Source organism: Rutilus rutilus (assembly GCF_951802725.1).
Source record: "Rutilus rutilus genome assembly, chromosome: 13".
NCBI classification, from domain to species: Eukaryota; Metazoa; Chordata; class Actinopteri; order Cypriniformes; family Leuciscidae; genus Rutilus; species Rutilus rutilus.
In genome coordinates, this window is record NC_140218.1 from 13,002,999 (window position 1) to 13,021,093 (window position 18,095).

Consider the following 18,095-nt stretch of genomic DNA (forward strand, 5'->3'; position numbering starts at 1 on the left):
CAGCGGAAACAACTTAAAAAGACTCCATCATTTATGGTCATACAGAGTAAGACATCATTTGTAACTGTAAAGGGTCTATTTTGTTTTGTGTACACTCACAATTGAAAACAAAACATTGTGCTTTTATAAAATAAAGAAAACAAACAGGATGCCGCTTTCTGCAGTCTCGGTTTACTTTCCGTGAAAAATTAATCGAAACTCAGCGTATAGGCTACAACTTGTCACAGTTTTTTCATTCGTTTTGTTAATCTGTATTCAAGTGAAACATATTTTGCGTATATTTATTCCTTGAACAAACTGAACAAAACAAATGTTGATATTTTTAATGGGTCAGACACTTAACTTAATTCTAATTTAACATAATTTTGTCGGTTAACAGGTAATGATCGGTTATATAAAACAATATTCTGGTTCAACAAAAAAAATTCTATTTGAATATTTTTTCCTGTGATACAAAGTTGAATTTTCAGCTTTGAGTCTTCAGTGTCTTTCAGAAATCATTCTAATATGTTCATTAAAAGTATTAATTTCTTCTTATTGGCCCCAGACTTTTTTTTTTTTTTATTGTATACTTTTGAACTGTATAGTGTATATTTTGACCAAACTTTATCAGAACCATGACACATACATACAAACATACACACATATGTCATTATGCAAAAGTGTTGCCTACATACAACAACTTAGTGTGTGTTTTTGGTGTTTTATGAGGTTACTGGATCTTTGATGAAGATTGGACAGGGTGTCAGTGAGGACTGTACAAAAAAACATAGTATGTTAACATGTAGACATTAAAAATGTGACACATATGACTTTAGGCCAAGTTATCCCAAAGTATTTTTAAACATTTCTGACCAGTAGCAGTGTCAACAAACTGCTTGGGTACCTCAGCATGGTGGCAATGACAATTATTAAATTTAATTTCAATCGGCCAAAGCAATGGAAAACTACATCCTCAACATCAAATTTGTTAATGCATTAAGCAGTTTGATATATCAAAAGTTATAAAACAAAATCTATGTGAACTTTGATCTGTTGGTTGCACTAGAGAGTTTAAAATAGAGTCCCTAAATTGGGTATGATAAAAGTTGAGACTATTTAAGAAGTGTGCCAAATTTCATAAGTTTTTACCATATTTTCTATTCCATGGTTTGATCCCGGAGTATCAAACCATGCAATATATACAGCAAATAATGTTCCCATAATTCCTCACTTGTAAATGAGCCCAAAATTTTGTCAGTATTTTGTCTTCAGTCTTACTGTGGGGTAGTGCTGCGTCATCTTGCCCAGACAAACCTCCAGACTGTGACCGACCCAGACCTACAGAGTAGCCACGGGTCTTCCTGCTGCCGGAACGAGAACTGCAGTGCGAACTTCGTTTATGATCCTCCCCTGGAGATAAACAGATATACAAAGAGTCATTACCATAATCTAATTGTGTGTTTAAACCAGGAGCGACTGCTTCATCTGTTTCCCTGCGCTCTCCTTTGTTTTCTTCTTCCTGAGAAAAGTATCTTTGAAGTAATGATTGCAACTACCAGGCCTTGTAAGCTCAGATGAATAAGAAGAATAACTTACCAGGGTGGCTATACTCAACGCAGGTGGGTAAATATTCATTGCTGTCCAGATCGATAGGTACAAACGCTGTGTATTTGCTCAAGATGTTGCAGGCTTTACTCGTGTGGATGGCATAAAGCTGGTACCTTCTCCCAGAACCTACAAGAAACGGCACAGTTGAGGGATTTTGTCAGATATGCAAGTAATGTTTTGAACATTGGACATTCACATCCCACAAATGATAAGAGTTCATCAGCTAAATAACTGGTAATTACGAGTCAAGTTCCTCACCATGCTCAATCTCACACTCTTTGTCCACCATATGTTCAAAGTCTTGAATAATGGAACGTCCCGCCAGGTGATGGAAGGTTTCGTTCCACAGGTCCTCGTGAACTTTTTCCTCCCGCTCTCGACCTTTTAGGTAGGGTTGAATGTCAAAGACCACCTCCCATTTCACGGGTTTCCCGCACAGCAGTCCTGACACGACCGCTTTGCAATCTCCCTTTCCATGACTGGCCCTGAATTCTGGTGCGTGAGGATCTTGGGGCGTTTCGACTTCGCAAAGCTGATGCGCGTAGCCATCTGTTCAATATTAAACATAATATTAAGAGTATTAACAGATGCATTCTCTGATGAAAAACATCATAAACCAGTTGGTTTAGCTATTTAACATCTTCAATGACTTAAATGAACTTATGTTAAAACTGTAAAAATAAAGCATTGCTTGTTGTGCTTTACAGAGCTAGGTCTGGCTAGAGGATGTTTTGGATGGATATTCTCAAAATCGACTAGTTGGTGATTTGTCTAAATCCTTGCCCACTTATTTTCCTGTAGATCTACTTGCAGAGTTCAGTAATTAGCTAGTTCAGTTGTGTTTGATCAGGGTTATGCCCGCTACAGACTGTGCGGTTTTGGCAATCCTATAAGATCATTACAAATCACACTGTACGACATGGATCTATTAAACTTGGGTACAACATGTCGTTAAATCGTCGGGCTACGACGCAAGTTAGTATATCAAAATACAACACATCATCAGCATGCGCTAGTGGAAAACAAATAGAGCAAGATCAATCACACTTTGGCAATTGTGGTTTTTATGAGCATTGGAAAAAAAGAGGTGGAAGCCAATATGGACGCGGTCAAGGCTAGAGAGTAGACGCCAACTTGGCATGCCAATTTTGCAAATGGAGCTTGAGGGAAGTGAGTTTTAGCGCAATATCACGCTGAGCAAATTCTTGTTGCATTTTTATTGGCTAGTCAGTAGATGTAGGTTGTAGCAGCAAACACACTGTGAGATGATCATGCTAAGAAAATTATCACGGATTATCTTTGGTTGTAAAACCATGACAACGGCCATCTTTGAACCGGTCTCACTGTACGACGTAGGACCACCATTTAGGAGCCATTGCCACGATTGGTCATCTTTTGTCTGGGACAGCCCAAAATCATACAATGTGTAGCGGGCATTAAAGCTGAACTTTGCAGGAAGGTAGATCTCCAGGAACAGGATTGGGCACCCCGGAGTCTAGTTGACTATGTCAAAATATAATTGAGGTACTTCAGATGGCATTTTTAGCATATGTTTATGCTTTAAAAAAAACAGCTGGGGCGCAAAAGCTTGAAACGTGTTTTACAACTTGAGAAGTAGTTTTGAAATTTCTTCTAACTTGACGTCATAAAAATGCAACTCTAATGGTGCTGAAAAAGAATAAATGTTGTTCAGTTGAACTTTATATTCATCAAAGAATCCTGAAAAAATATATCATGGTTTCAAAAAAAAAAGAAAAAAATGAAGCAGCACAACGGTTTTCAACAGTGGTAACTATGAGAAATGATTCTTGAGCACAAAATCAGCACATTAGAATTATTTCTGAAGGATCATGTTGCAATTCAGCTTTGCCATCACAAGAATAAATTACATTTTCATTATAATAAATTACATAGAAAACTCTAGCATATATATACCCCTGCAATATCACCATAGCCGAAGGCAGCTATCATAAAGGAAATATAAAGGAAATTATTTTTAACCCCAGGGTTTCCACACTTTTTGACCACTGAATTTCTATGACTTTTCCACTATAAAAATCATTGTATAGTTTTCTGGGAAATTCCATGAATGTACCAGGTTTGAATAACTTGAAGTTTAAGTGTTTACAGTCATCCACAGTATGACCTTCAATGGACAGACTGATATTATCACCACCGGGCGAGTTTTTACTCCTCTAGTGATATCTAGCTGATGAAAAATGTTAAAGCAGTACAAAATCGGAAAAATTCACTTTACAATTGTTCTTTTTACAACTATTATTTATTAGATGATTCATGAGTAGTTTTTCAGTCGGCGCTTACAGAATGTGATAAGTGTCTCTACGCCCCCACACTGCGCAGCTGATTATGGGTATTTAAATTACAGTGTTAAAAGTCAGCTTAACTCTGAGCCCCAGCAGCGCTAAGATTAATATGCATCAGAAACTGACGTCTTTGTCCTTGCACTTAAGCACTGAAGTGAAGGACTAACCTGCATCGCCAGTGCTGCCTAGAGAAGGGCTGTCCGTTGAAGACCTGGAGCCGTCTTCCACCACGGGACCCTGTGCAGAGCGGCCAGGGTGGGTCTGATCCACCTTAGATTCCCCCTGGAGACCCTCATGTTGCTGCACTGGAGGTTTGTGAGCAGTGATGGGACGTCCTCTTGAGGATGTGGCACACAGGCTGGCCAACTGTGGCTTTTGGAGAAATGAGCAACAGTTCATTAGCCCTTTTGTTCACTCTGCGGTCGTCTTGGCAAGGCCACTCTACTTGAATCGAACTAAAATGTCCAAAACTATTACAAATGCTTAACTGAAGTACAAGACGGCCATCCACTGTTACCTACATTTATCTGTATTTAAATGTTTTTTAATATTTAGATCATCTAGCAATAACTCCAAGTCACAGTGTAAGATTATTGGAAATATTTAACACTTTAAGAGCACTCTGATTTCTCTTAAAGAGTGCTTTACCTTTAAGAGCAGAGCTGTGTGCATTTATGCACAAATGTTCATTTGGAACTATAACACTTTACTTAACCCATAAGAACCCGTGGTGACGCGGGTGTCACAAACACTGGTGATTATCTAGAAAGGTCTTTTTAAAGCAGTATCCCTTATTTTCAACTCAGGAAGTCCCTTAGTGACATATAAGGAACATCCAGGTTCAGTCATGTGACAATGTGTGCATTTTTGTTGCCATGGCAACATTTCCAAAATTATGGCCTGTCTGGTTAGCACATGTTGCTATGTCAGCAATTTATAAAAACACTTGTTTTTGTTACTAAAGGTATGTTTCAACCCATGCAACAATTCTAATGTTTTAATAACATATCCTAGATTACACTTAACCTGGTTTGAATACATTTCTTGAACAAATTGATATAAAACCAGTTGTGAAAATATTGTGGTGACATAAATGTCACATCGGGCTGTTAACCTTAAAATAGTATGTGGAATTTTGATGTGATGTATATGTCACATTAAGAAAAATGGTAATGAGCTGCTCAATTAATTTATCTGATTCAATTATTTTATTGTTATATATTTTCTGCTGCTCATTTCAAAGCATATTTTAACAAATGTAATTTGTTAATGAAATGTATTTTGAAACTATTTTGCATACCTGTAACTAAAACAAGATGTTGATATCATATGTTGGTCCTATTTTAGGTTATTTTAACTTTTTTGTAGTAAGAATAACATGAATAGATTCAGGAAACAACTTGATGTTCAGAATGTGCTGAAAATTATCCAGGGAGATAACAGTGAGAATGAGGGATGTGACAGTGACTAGGAAGAAGACATTTGATGACCCTGATTACACCCTTAACAAGAAAGACATGGAGGAAGATGAATCAAGTGGGTCTGATTCAGACATTAACATCAAGTGATTTCGATTTAGAAGCTGCACAACCAAACATAAACTCTGGGAAGCAAAAAACACCCAGCCAAGGGTAAAAAATAAAATGATTGGAGAAAGAAACATTTTGATATCCCTGAGTGCACATTCAAAGGGCCGAGTATCACACCTCCAGACAATCTTCTAACGCCCCTGGAGTATTTCAGAAAGTTCCTAACAGCAGAAATGCTTGAGCTCCTAGACTAGAGGAACAAACTAATTTGTACAGTGTGCAAAAATCTGGAACTCAGAAGAATGTTAACACCACTGTTAAAGAAATGGAAATACTGATTGGTATCCATCTGCGCATGGGTCTGCACCTAATGCCAGGAAATCGTGCATACTGGGAAAATGACACAAGGTGTCCCATGGTGACTGACAACATGTCAAGCAACTGTTTTCAGACCCTGCTAGCAAGTCTTCCTTTCACTGACAACAATGTCAAATCGGCAAGCAGAGGATAAGTGTTGGAAGATCCTTCCATGGCTTGATATGTTTCGCAAACAATGCCTGGCTATCACCCGGCTATCTTCCCAGAAAAGTAATAATTTTAATATATGTTGTGGGACAAAAAATGCTGTTATTAAGCAAAAAAAAAGAAAAAAAAATGAACTTTTTTTTTTCAACAGAGAAATAAACTCCCAATGTGACATATATGTAACATTAAAAATGTATCATAAACGCCCAATGTCACATATATGTAACATTACAGATCTTTCACAAGGAGGGGTTGTATTTCAAAAACAACTGCAGAAACATGTTATAAGTGGTCCATTTGGTCTGTTTTATATGCCCCATAATTTTCCTAAAAGGAGAAATTGGTCCGGGTTCTTATGGGTTAAAGCCTTTGTGTTTAATGCATTAAAAAAGGTATTCATAATGCACATTATAATGCATTATATCTTTTCATAATTGTAACTAAAGCTAAAATGCATTATAATATTAGCAGATTCCTTGTTGCATCTGAAATTGGTTGTTTGTCACGTGTTTTACTGCATTATACTTTCTAAAGGTGTATTTAATAAATAGATAAGCATTATAATGTATTATAACTGTGGTTACAATTATTCATGAGATCATATACAGTGGTGGTCAGAATTAATGGCACCCCCTGGTAAATATGATCAAAAATGGTTGTAAAAAATAAATCCGCATTGTTTATCCTTTTGATCGTTCATTCAAAAAAATTCGCAAAAATCAAACCTTTCATTGAAGTGAAAGAATTGAAAGTGGGGAGAAAATCATATTATGAAATAAATGTTTTTCTCCAAAACACGTCGGCCACAATGTTGGCACCCCTAGAATTTTTAAAGAGTAAAATATCTCAGAAGTATATTCCCATTAATATTTACCTTTATTTAGCACACCAGGGTGACTAGGAACATGAAATTGTCCAGCTATGACTTCTTGTTGCACAGGAGTTTAAATATGACAAATACACAAAGGCCAAATTTATTTAATCATCCATCACAATGAGTAAAACCAAAGAATATAGTTCTGATGCGCAGCAAAAGATTGTTGAGCATCACAAAATAGAAAGTGGCTGTAAGAAAATAGCTAAAGAATTGAAAACCCCCATTTTGAAACCCCCATATTTCGGAAAAATATCGAATCTCTTTGGTCATTTTTTTGAGACAGATGCTAATGGTCTTGTCCGATTTAATGATCTATGCTAAGCTATGCTAAAAGTGGTACCGCCAGACCCGGAGATCGGCTGAATGGATTCGAAAACGGTAAAACTCAACTGTTTAATTCTGGGGGAGCTGTAAAATGAGCCTATTTCCAAAAAAAGTGGAGTATCCCTTTAATGCACGGTGAGGAGGAAAGTTTGAGTGGCCAAAGACTCTCCAAGGGTCACAGATGGAGAATTGCAGAGATTACTTGAGTCTTGAGGGTCAGAAAGCCTAAAAAAAATTATCAAACAACTCCTCCATCACCACATGTTGTTTGGGAGGGTTTCAAGAAAAATCCTCCTCGCTCCTCCAAAAACAAACTCCAGCATATTCAGTGGTCAGACACGACTGGATCTTCAAAGGGGACCGGATTCTATGGTCAGATGAAACAAAAAAAGAGCTTTTTGGCAGCAAACCCAGCAGATGTGTTTGGTGCAAACAGGGATGAAGAGTACCCCATGCCTACGGTTAAATATACTGCTGGATCTTATATGTTGTGGGCCTATTTTTTTTGCTGGAGGTTCTAGACATCTTGTTCAGATACATGGTATTATGGATTCTAGCAAATACCAACAGAAAAAAAATCAAAACCTGAAGCCTCTGCTAGAAATCTTATAATGGGCCGTGGTTGGATCTTCCATCAGGACAACGGTCCAAAACAAACATCAAAATCAACACAAAAATTGGTAACTGAGCACAAAATGAAGCTTCTGCCATGACCGTCCCAGTCCCCTAAACTGAACCATATAGAAAATGAGTGGGCTGAACTGAAGAGAAGAAGCACCAACATGAACTTGTGAATCTGAAGGATCTGGAGAGATTCTGTATGGAGGAATGGTCTCTGATCTCTTGTCAGGTGTTCTCCAAACTCATCAGGCATTATAGGAGAAGACTCAGAGCTGTTATCTTGGCAAAAGGAGGTTGCAAAAAGTATTTAATAACAGGGAGCCAATAATTATGGCCAGCGTGTTTTGGAGAAAAGCATTTATTTTATAATGTGATTTACCCCCCACTTTCAATTCTTTTACTTCAATGAAAGGTTAGATTTTTGCGAATTTTTTGAATGAAAGATCAAAAGGATAAACAATGCAGATTTATTTTTTACAGCCATTTTTTATCATATTTACCAGGGGTGCCATTAATTTTGACCACCACTGTAATACATTATAAGGTGCATTACAAGGCATAATGCTTTAAAAATACTTTTAGAATGCATTATATAAAAAGGCTTTCAGTAGTTTTACCGTAAATTTATTGGAAAAAGTACAACAATCTTTATTCATTTTACTTTTTACTTTAAAATCTGCAGACCACACACACAAATATAATATACATTTATAATATCAAACATTCATCAGTCATAACTTAATTATAAATATAGGTATATTAAATAATAAAAAAAAAAAAAAATAGGCATATTAATATAAAAAAAGAATATGCACAATATTAAAATGTAAATACTATTATTTAAATATGGTAACATTTAAATCTATTTAAATATTACCATATTTAAATAAAGATTGTCAAAAATATTAAAATAAACATTTATAATAAATACATATTATTTAAATATGTCAACATTTAAATAATAATAATAATATTGAAATATAAAAAAAAAATATTTTGACTTGAATAACTGTTTAAAATGTAATATTTAAGTTAATAACAATAAATATATAAAAATAAATATTATTAATATTATTATTTTACCAGATTTCTTTTTTTTTTTTTTTTTACCTAGTTAGCATTAGGACAGCTTCAGGTCCAGTGGTCAATCAAAACAGCTGTTTTGTATGTTTCTTGAGCTTATGAAAAATATCACAATGCCAAAGTAGTGGCGCTCATGTTGACAAGTCTGATTGTGTTTCTATGCTCACATTGAGAATGCAGTTTCCCCCGGTTATTTCCAGCATGAAGGCAGCACATAGCAAAAGCAAATCTAATTTATTTCACCTTGTGTAGAGAGAGTTTATGATTCGCCTTAACCATGCCAGCTCCTATAGCCGTGTCTCTCTGTTTACCTGGTCTAATGGCAGTTTGGATAATGAGAAATGTATGCCTGCTGAAGAGCTACATTAAATAAGGATAATTAAAGTCATTATTGCATCCATTGAGGGGAAATCAAAGACTCTTGTTATTGCACATCTCTAATATTACTCACTCCCTTTTTGATAAAACTTCCATGGTCAATTGCTTGCAGTGCAAAGTGTCGCCTGTATTATTGATATCTTCTCCCTATTCAAGTGTGACATTGGAAATGTTATCATGGCCATCAAGGGTTTTGTCACAGTTGTCAGAACTAATTGTACCCCGGAAGATGAACATAAGTGGCTTGACATTCGATATGTCTCTTGGCAGGGTGTCGGCAATGCGGGAGTATCACTGAACTCACTGAATACGAAACACAATGTCATGAAACAGAAGCAGTAAAAAGTTGTCAGCAACACTCTCAGAAAAAAAAAAAAATCAGTAGCGGTATTAATTAAACATTAAATGGTAATATTTATGACTTTAATAAACCCAGTTTAACTTGTGTTCCCACATAAAGCACATTTTTAGGAAACCTGACAAAAATGTTACAGGGTACCCAAAATGTTGAGGAATGCAATTACTAACATTGAAACATAATGCTTATTAAATAATATTTAAGTATTTTATTGTTTGTATTATTTAAATATGTTCATATTTAAATAATAAATACCATTATGACTGGCTTGAGGAATTCGATTACCAACATGAAAAAATGTTGCTTATTAAATGGTATTTAAAAATATTTAATTATTTAAATTATTTAAATGTAAATAATATTAAATAAACAATACTATTTAAATATATATATTTTTTTACTTGAATAAAACCAGTTTAACTTAAATAAAGTAAAAAATTTAGGTAACCTCACAAAAATGTTACAGGGTGTCCAAAATGTTGAGCAATGCTTAAATTAATAAACGAAGAGCAATAAAAGTACTGTAGTCTATTAGCAAAGCCGACATACCATAAGCATACAAGCATCTTGAAAGCCTGCTGTGAATCGAAAGGGTTTCCCTTGGCCATTCAGCTCAACTGTCATGGATGAAATGAGTACGGCCATCATTATGAGACACAAAGGATGCACACCTCTCCGTTGTGGTCTTGCTTACATACTCATTTGTCTCCAGGTCAGGGATATTTTTGGCCTCATTATTTCAGCCCTGTTCAAACACTGGCATGTGATGAGCAACACCCTTATTGTCTCCCACTGCACTTCAAAGGTGCATTTCTATTTCAGTGTGTCGGTGCACATTACAAAAGTGTCCACCTCATTTCTTAGACAGCATTTTAACTTTTTTCACATTCATCCGTTGCTTAAATGTCCAGGAAACTGTAATTCATCTTCCACTGGCTGTTCCATCTCAATTCTATTTGTGTGGATGTGGCGGTAAGAACATTGAATTATGAATTACATTCTCATCACGAGCTCAGAAATGAGTTCAAATAACCCTTCAGAACGAGCAAATGAATCCATGGGGCTGTTTTTATATCATAGCAGATGCTTCGGCTATAGCAGATGGCATGGTGACGGCTGCCTACAGATATTTCTTCTAAGAAAACTATAAACCGTCTGCTTTGTGTCAAAGCACACATGCATAAAGGAGATTACAGATACAGATGTTTTCTGATCATTTCCAAGTATAATGTTTATTGCATACTCATGATGTGTATTATAAGCAGTGTTGGGGGTACTGTTAACGTGAGTTACCGTATGTAATCAGATTACTTTTTTCAAGTAACTAGTAAAGTAATGCATTACTTTTGAATTTACAAGTTACTTTTTCAAATAAGTAACGCAAGTTACTTTGTTTTCCCGTTTATTGAATGCACCTCACCTGTCCCCATATTGAGAGAAAATCGGGAGAAAGGTGCAAATACTTTATGTATTTAATCTCACTTTATTAACCAATGTCTTTGCAGCTGACCTTCGAGGATCCAATTCAACCATTTTAATAAACAAAAATGACTTTACATAAACCACATTTGTTTTTATTTTTAAAATCTTCTCCTGCATCCTATTCCAGAATGGCAGCACAGCTGAAAGGTTTGTTTGAGTTGCGCCCTCTAGTGTACGGGTGTAAATTGCATTTTCTTCAGCCTATGGCTTATTCATTTCACATTTGGCGTGAAAGGGCCTTTACATTTATCACTGTTTACTTGTCTTCAATAATGTTTGCATTTTATATTAGTTAGTCCAGTTGTTTTTGCTGAGGCAATTTTGTTAAAATCATAGGAAAATGTTAGTGTTCTTTAGGCTGCTGATTTTTTTTGTGCCAAAAGACACAGAATAAACATGTTTGACATAAATGTTTCTACCTTTTTGGAATCGAAACTGGCAATTGATAAGAATTGGACTTGATAAGCAGAATAGGAATCAGAACCGCTAAAATTCAAACGATTAGGGTGTTTTGGTTGTACTTAGTATAAATTTGCTTGTTCAAGTTCCTAATTGTGTGTTCATTAATACAAACCCCGTCATTTAAAAAAATGTAGCTTGAGTGTACTTTTTTAGCAAATACTTTATACTTAGCAAATTGTTTGTAGTTTGTAGAGTAATGTAGTTTGACTACTTTAAATTGTTAAAATTACTTTTCAAAGTAGCTTCCCCAATGCTAATGCTATAGACACATTTTTCAATGCAATGGATCACAAAATCAAACTCGCATGGCAAGAAGCATTTGCGTTCACATATTTGCATAGCTTCAATGACCTACCTGGTAGTCCATTTTCCACTGAGCTCCGTAGTCAGGATGAGTCTGACAGATGAGCTCCTGGACTTTTGCTCGTCTAAGAGGGTTTTTCCCCACCACGGAGCTGGGGTCACTGGGGGTGTAGGCCTTCTTCATGGGGTTGTAATCTATGATCTGATTGGTGCTATAAGCACGTCTTCTCGGAGAGGTGCTCGTGTCAGTTCCTGTGCAAAAGTAGAAAAAAAAACTAATTTAACACCTTTTCTCTTTCATTTCCTCTCTTATATAGTAGTTTGCTGACTATATTCCTTTATTCTCTTTCATCAGGAGACTTTAAAGAATAGTTCATCCAAAAAAAAAATTCTGTAACACTCAAGTCGTTCGAAACCGTATGGAACAATTTTACTTCATTTAGTGCTGTACTTTACCCATAACGTCTTGCTCCGTGGTAATAGGACAGCTCTCAGACATGGTCTCCTGGCAACCGTCAAACAGCGAGCCGACTTGATCGTCCCTGTGTGGCCCCTGAGCGTCACAGTAAACCTTCCCAGCATCCTCCTCTTGAGAGTGATAGAACACGGAACTGGTGGACTCGTTGGAACGCATCATGCTGTATCGTCTCCGTTTGTCCTGTGACAACAGAGAAAAGATGTTTTAGAAGGTGGGTGAATAAATCTATATTCACATTAACAAACATTATATGCTAAAAACTATATATATATATATATATATATATATATATATATATATATATATATATATATATATTTTTTTTTTTTTTACAAAACTGTTGTTGTGGTTTTGGTAAATTTGATATTATAATATATCAAAATTTTGTATATTTTAAAATAATATCAATATAATCTATCTAAATATAATATTGAATATACACAAAACAGATTATTACTATTATTTAAATACACAATATTGTTATTAATATTAAAATATATAAAATTGTGATATTATAATATCAAATATACAATTAAAACAGCAACGGTTAATCTAATTAATTAATAAACTAAATTCTAAAATATACTGTATTTCGATTTAATATTATTAAATATACACAAAACAATTATTATTTAGATAGATAATATTATTATTAATTTAAAATATACTAATAATATTATCTATCTAAATAATAATAATTATCTGTTTTGTGTATATTCAATATTATATCAAAATAGATTATATTTAAAAATAATATAATAAAAATAATGAAAATAATAATTATTGTTATTAATAGTAGTATAAAAAAATGTTTAATAATCACAGATTGTATATTTCATATTATACTATATCGAAATTTAGTATATTTTAAAATAATAACAATATAATCTATCTAAATAATAATAATCTGTTTTGTGTATATTTGATATTATATAAAAAATACAGTACATTTTAACATAATATTATCAAAATAATAATAATTATTATTAATAGTAGTATAAAAATATAGTATAATTACAGTTTAACCGTTGCTGTGTTTTTTAGTGTATATTTGTTATTATAACATATCAAAATAGAGTATATTTTAAAATAATAACAATATTATCTATCTAAATCATAATAATAAAAAATTTAAATAAATTGTGGTTTGTGTGTGTAATAATAAAAATACAGTATTATGGTCAAAATACAGTATTAATATAACATTATCTAAATAATAATATTAAAATATAATTGAATAATTATGGACGGACAACGGATGACCTACTGATTTGGGGTTGGAGTGATATCGGGAGGTATCACACACCACACTGTATCCAATCAGCCGGTCACCGGGGAACAGACAGGTCGCTCCCACTGGAGAGAGCAGGATCTCTTTCGTCTCTGGATACAGCCACTCAATGGAGATGTCAGTCAGAACTGATGTCATGGACTTCTTCAGCGACTTAATCATCTGCCAATCACACAAATAACAGCCAACTCAAACACCACAGTGAACTTAATCAAGGGAGCACGGTCTGTAAACACACTCTATATAAATAAAACAGGAAAATATATAGACGCAAGTCTTAAACAGCAGGGAGAGAAGAAACAAACGTGAAATGTGCTGTCAGCTTTGATTATTATCCTAATTTATCTTTGACTAAACAAAACAAACTGTTAATTGCTAATACATTTGGGCACTCCACAATTTATGTGGCTGCTGTAATTGCTTTGCGGTGACATTCAAAATAACAGGCTGTTGCGGTGGAAGATAAACAGAGGAAACGAGGACCTTGGGCTGCAGTCGTTCTCCTTCTGCCAGGAACTCAGCTGTGCCTCTGGAAACAGCGGAAAGTCCTAAAACCAGCCTCCTGCATGCACCCTGACCTATGCCGAACGTGTAACACCTGCCATGATGCAAACACACACACAGAGACAGAACAGGTGCGGTGAGTCTATTAAACATCAGAAGAGCATCACATAATGAAGAAACTGCATCACAAATCGGTGATGCTCTTCCAGGTAAAAATACATTTAATTCTCTGAAATGTACTGGTTTGCTAATTCTGTCAGAAAGAACTTTTTCAGAATGTTTATTAAAATAGTAAGCATCAAATCTTCTTCAGCAACTCTCTGTCTCCAAACATCGGCAGGTGCCTTCAAAGGAAGCATCCACACTGAAACTGACTAGGAATGCTCTAGTCTAGGCTGAAACTGCATATAGCATACAAGCACACACAGAGGCTTACTACTATGCTGAAAAACTGTTTAAACCAGTCTGAACTGGTCTGAACATGGTTTCAAAACCCCACTAAATCCTGCAAACAGACCAGCTTAGGCTGATTAAAAGAACTAATTCCAATACAGTTTCATGTTAGCATATTGCTAAGCTAACAACACAATATTCTAATGAGAGTAAAATAACTAAAAATAAAATACTGCATACCAGTATTGGGTACAACAGTACATTTTTCAGTTATAAGATATAACACCAACAAATGAAATAACAGAGTCACTGAGTTGGAAAAAGGATCACCCCCTTGTGTCAGTATTTTGTTGAACCACCGTTTGCTTTAAATGACAGCCTTTAGTCTGTTGGGATATATCTCTACTAACTTTGCAGTATTCCCAGCCCTCTCTTCTTTGCAGAACTGCTCAAGTTCAGTTAACTATGCTGGTGACCGGTTGTGGACTGCAGTCTTCAAGTCCTTCCACAGATTTTCAATGGGGTTTAAGTCTGGGCTCTGACTAGGCCATGCAAGGACATTCATCTTTTTCTCCTTCGGTCTGTTTTGCTGTGTGCTTAGGGTCATCGTCATGTCAGAAGGTAAACCTTCTTCCCATTGACAACTTTATGGCAGATTTTCCTCAAGAATTTGCCCTATCCATTTTTCCTTCTATCCTGACAAGTCCTCCAGTCCATGCCAGGATATTAACACCGCCATGCTTTACTGTAGGAATGGTGTTATTTGGATGGTGAGCTGTATTGGATTTCCAACCAGACATATTGTTTGGTGTTGAGGTAAAATAATTCAATTTTAGTCTCATCTGACCATAACACTATTTTCCATGTGGCCTCAGAATCTTCAAGGTGCGTTTAGGCAAAGCTCAGTCATTACTGCATGTGGCCTTTCTTGTAACCCTCCCATACAAGCCACATTTGTGGAGGATTTGTGATATTGTTGTCACATGCAACTGCTTCAGAGTTGCTGTAGGCCTCTTGGTAGCCTCTCTGACTAGTTTCCTCCTGGCTCTTTCATCCAGTTTGGAGCGACGTCCTGATCCAGTGAGGGTCTGTGTTGTACCAAATACCTTCCACTTCTTAATAATAGACTTCGCTGTGCTTCTAGGCATTGATAACGCTTTTAAAAATGTCTGTAAAACGGCAGATCTAATGCACAGTATCTGAAGGCAGTAGTAATTGAGTGACCTTCAGCATAGGCAGCAACATCTGTGGCTCACTGCGTGCGAGATACAAGGTGCACTGCTTGCTCACTGCACTAACAGGGAACACATCTGTCCATTTACTAAAGTGTGGCCTGGCGATCATGCGTCTGATCGGTTTACTGGGAAACATTCTTCCCTAACAAGCAAAGAAAGCCGAGTCGTGTCCCCACAGCAGAGGAATGAAGTGCAGTAAGACACAACTGTGATTATTCTCGATCGTCTGGGGAGGGCAAGTGTTGTTTAAGGCAGTAAATTACACTGCAGTGTCATTTCCCAACCATCGTCTTTGTGTCTGACCTCAGCTTGTGTCTTTTGTACTGCAGGAACGGCTGTTAAAACCTACGGTTTCTTCCATTCTTTTGAAAGAAAGCTATTGTTGCATCTGCTCTAGGAGGACGAGGAAGAAATGAAGTGTTCCTCTCAGGTGAACATCTCGGCATGTGACAAATTGACTGGAGGTGGGAGACGGAAGCTTCTAGGAAGCAACGGACTGCAGAAACAAAGCCTGTGAATACCAGCAGCGTTATGGCTAGTGCGGATATAGAAGGATTAGACAGAGAGACATCAATTTACTGTCGCTAGCGTCTGTGCCGATCTGATTATGATCTTATTACCTGAATAGCTCTGCAGCTCTGTATCCTTGAACCTGTGATATTAAAGGATTAGTTCATCCGAAAATGAAAGATTTGAATCATGAGTCATTTAATCAGCAAATCATTCCAAATGCATACGGCTTTCATCTGTGGGAAATAAAATGGGATATTTTGAACTGAAGACTGGCCGAGTTGCTCTTTTCCATATAAATGAAAATTGTGATCAGGGGATGATTACCACAAAAAAGACATTGTTTAATGTCTGTATGACTTGAGCACTATATTCCAAGTAATTATACTGTATGCTATTAAATATGATCTATTCAACTACTCAACTATTCAAAATATCTTTTATGAGGTTAAGTAAATAATAACAGAATGTTCATTTATTGTCCCTTTGATGTCTGTTTGCATTAGTTTGCCAACATATTATCCTTCTTTATTGGATCAATAGTTAAACGTACAGTATGGAATTTTTCGTCGCTAGGGGTCGCCAACCTCTTACAATAACAAAGGCGTAGTTTGATGACGCAACATTTGCTAAGAATTATTAATCTTGTCGTCAACGTCAAGCCGACCGATCTAATAATGTTTATGGATGAGTGAATACATCGATGTTTTTATCATGACTGTGATATGAAGCAGTTCGGGATTGCTAAGAGACAGCTATCAGCTCCACACGCGACTTTGATTCTCGTTTTAGTTCTCCTTTTTTATCCAAAGTCTGCTTGCCATGGTCCATAATATTTGAACGAAACAACAACAGCGTGCAAATAGACATTGCGAACTACACAGTTGTCCACGTCTGTCGCTTTGGTTACTATCAAAGGGCTCTGGTTCATAGCTCTGGTTACTATGGCAGTACGAGCGGAAACCAGGGACAACGCGGATATGACGCCATTGACGGCGACAAAGCGGAAATAAAGAAACGGGACGTGTCTTCGAATTAAATTACAAATTTCTCCTGGTTTGAAAGTTGTTGGAAACAGTCGGGATAATGTAAGTACACACAAAAAAAAATATATAACATAGATATAGTGATTTTTGCTATTTTTAAAGCAAAAAAGTTACATATTGTGCCTTTAATGCACAAAAATGTCTTATCCAATTTTTTTTTTGAAATGTCAATGTAAAGCCTTTACTTTATTTTAAATATTTAAGTGGAATCATGACTCAATTTCAGAGTTCGCAATCAGTGTTATTATTGTTAACTAAGATTAAATGAGTTTAAAAAAAATCATAAATTGAAAAAAAAGCTGAAAAATTGATAAAATAAAGTTTAAGTTTTTCATCTAATATTTAAGTATTGTTAGTATTGTTTATTGTTAGTTGTAACAATAAACAATACTAACAAATACTATTTCATCATTTGAAATAAAAATAAAATAAAAAAAGCTTAAAATTAGCCAAGAGATGGCTTTCAAACTCATTAGCGAGTGCGACCTGAGATGGACCTTAAATGCAATGTAACTTTAGATAAAAGTGTCTGCCAAATGCATAAATGTAAATGTGCAAACACTGACCTGGTGAACTTGGCGTGGCTGCGGAGCAACTCAATAACCTTCCCTGTGTTACTGACGGCGCCGTCGGTCAGGAGGAAGAGCAGGCGAGGATGACCTTTCTGCATGGGCTGCTGTAGGATCCAGTTGAGAGGAGCCAGTATGTTTGTGCCGCCCATGTCAGCCCGGATCTTCTTCACGTGTTCATAAGCTAACGCCAAACTGTCCTGTGAAATAAAT

General features: G+C 35.8%; 1 protein-coding gene across 1 annotated transcript in view; it reads right to left on the minus strand.

Moving 5' to 3' along the window:
* Positions 1-18,095, minus strand: part of vwa5b1 (von Willebrand factor A domain containing 5B1) — a gene marked incomplete at its 5' end in the record, with an annotated part of 40,480 nt that overhangs the window by 4,336 nt on the left and 18,049 nt on the right. The window contains 9 exons of the mRNA XM_084428209.1: positions 1,261-1,392; positions 1,579-1,716; positions 1,849-2,139; positions 4,082-4,286; positions 11,909-12,108; positions 12,313-12,514; positions 13,602-13,787; positions 14,109-14,223; positions 17,880-18,082. Of these exons, the coding sequence (XP_084284335.1) occupies positions 1,261-1,392; positions 1,579-1,716; positions 1,849-2,139; positions 4,082-4,286; positions 11,909-12,108; positions 12,313-12,514; positions 13,602-13,787; positions 14,109-14,223; positions 17,880-18,082 (1,672 nt within the window). The remainder of the gene's footprint in view (positions 1-1,260; positions 1,393-1,578; positions 1,717-1,848; positions 2,140-4,081; positions 4,287-11,908; positions 12,109-12,312; positions 12,515-13,601; positions 13,788-14,108; positions 14,224-17,879; positions 18,083-18,095) is intronic.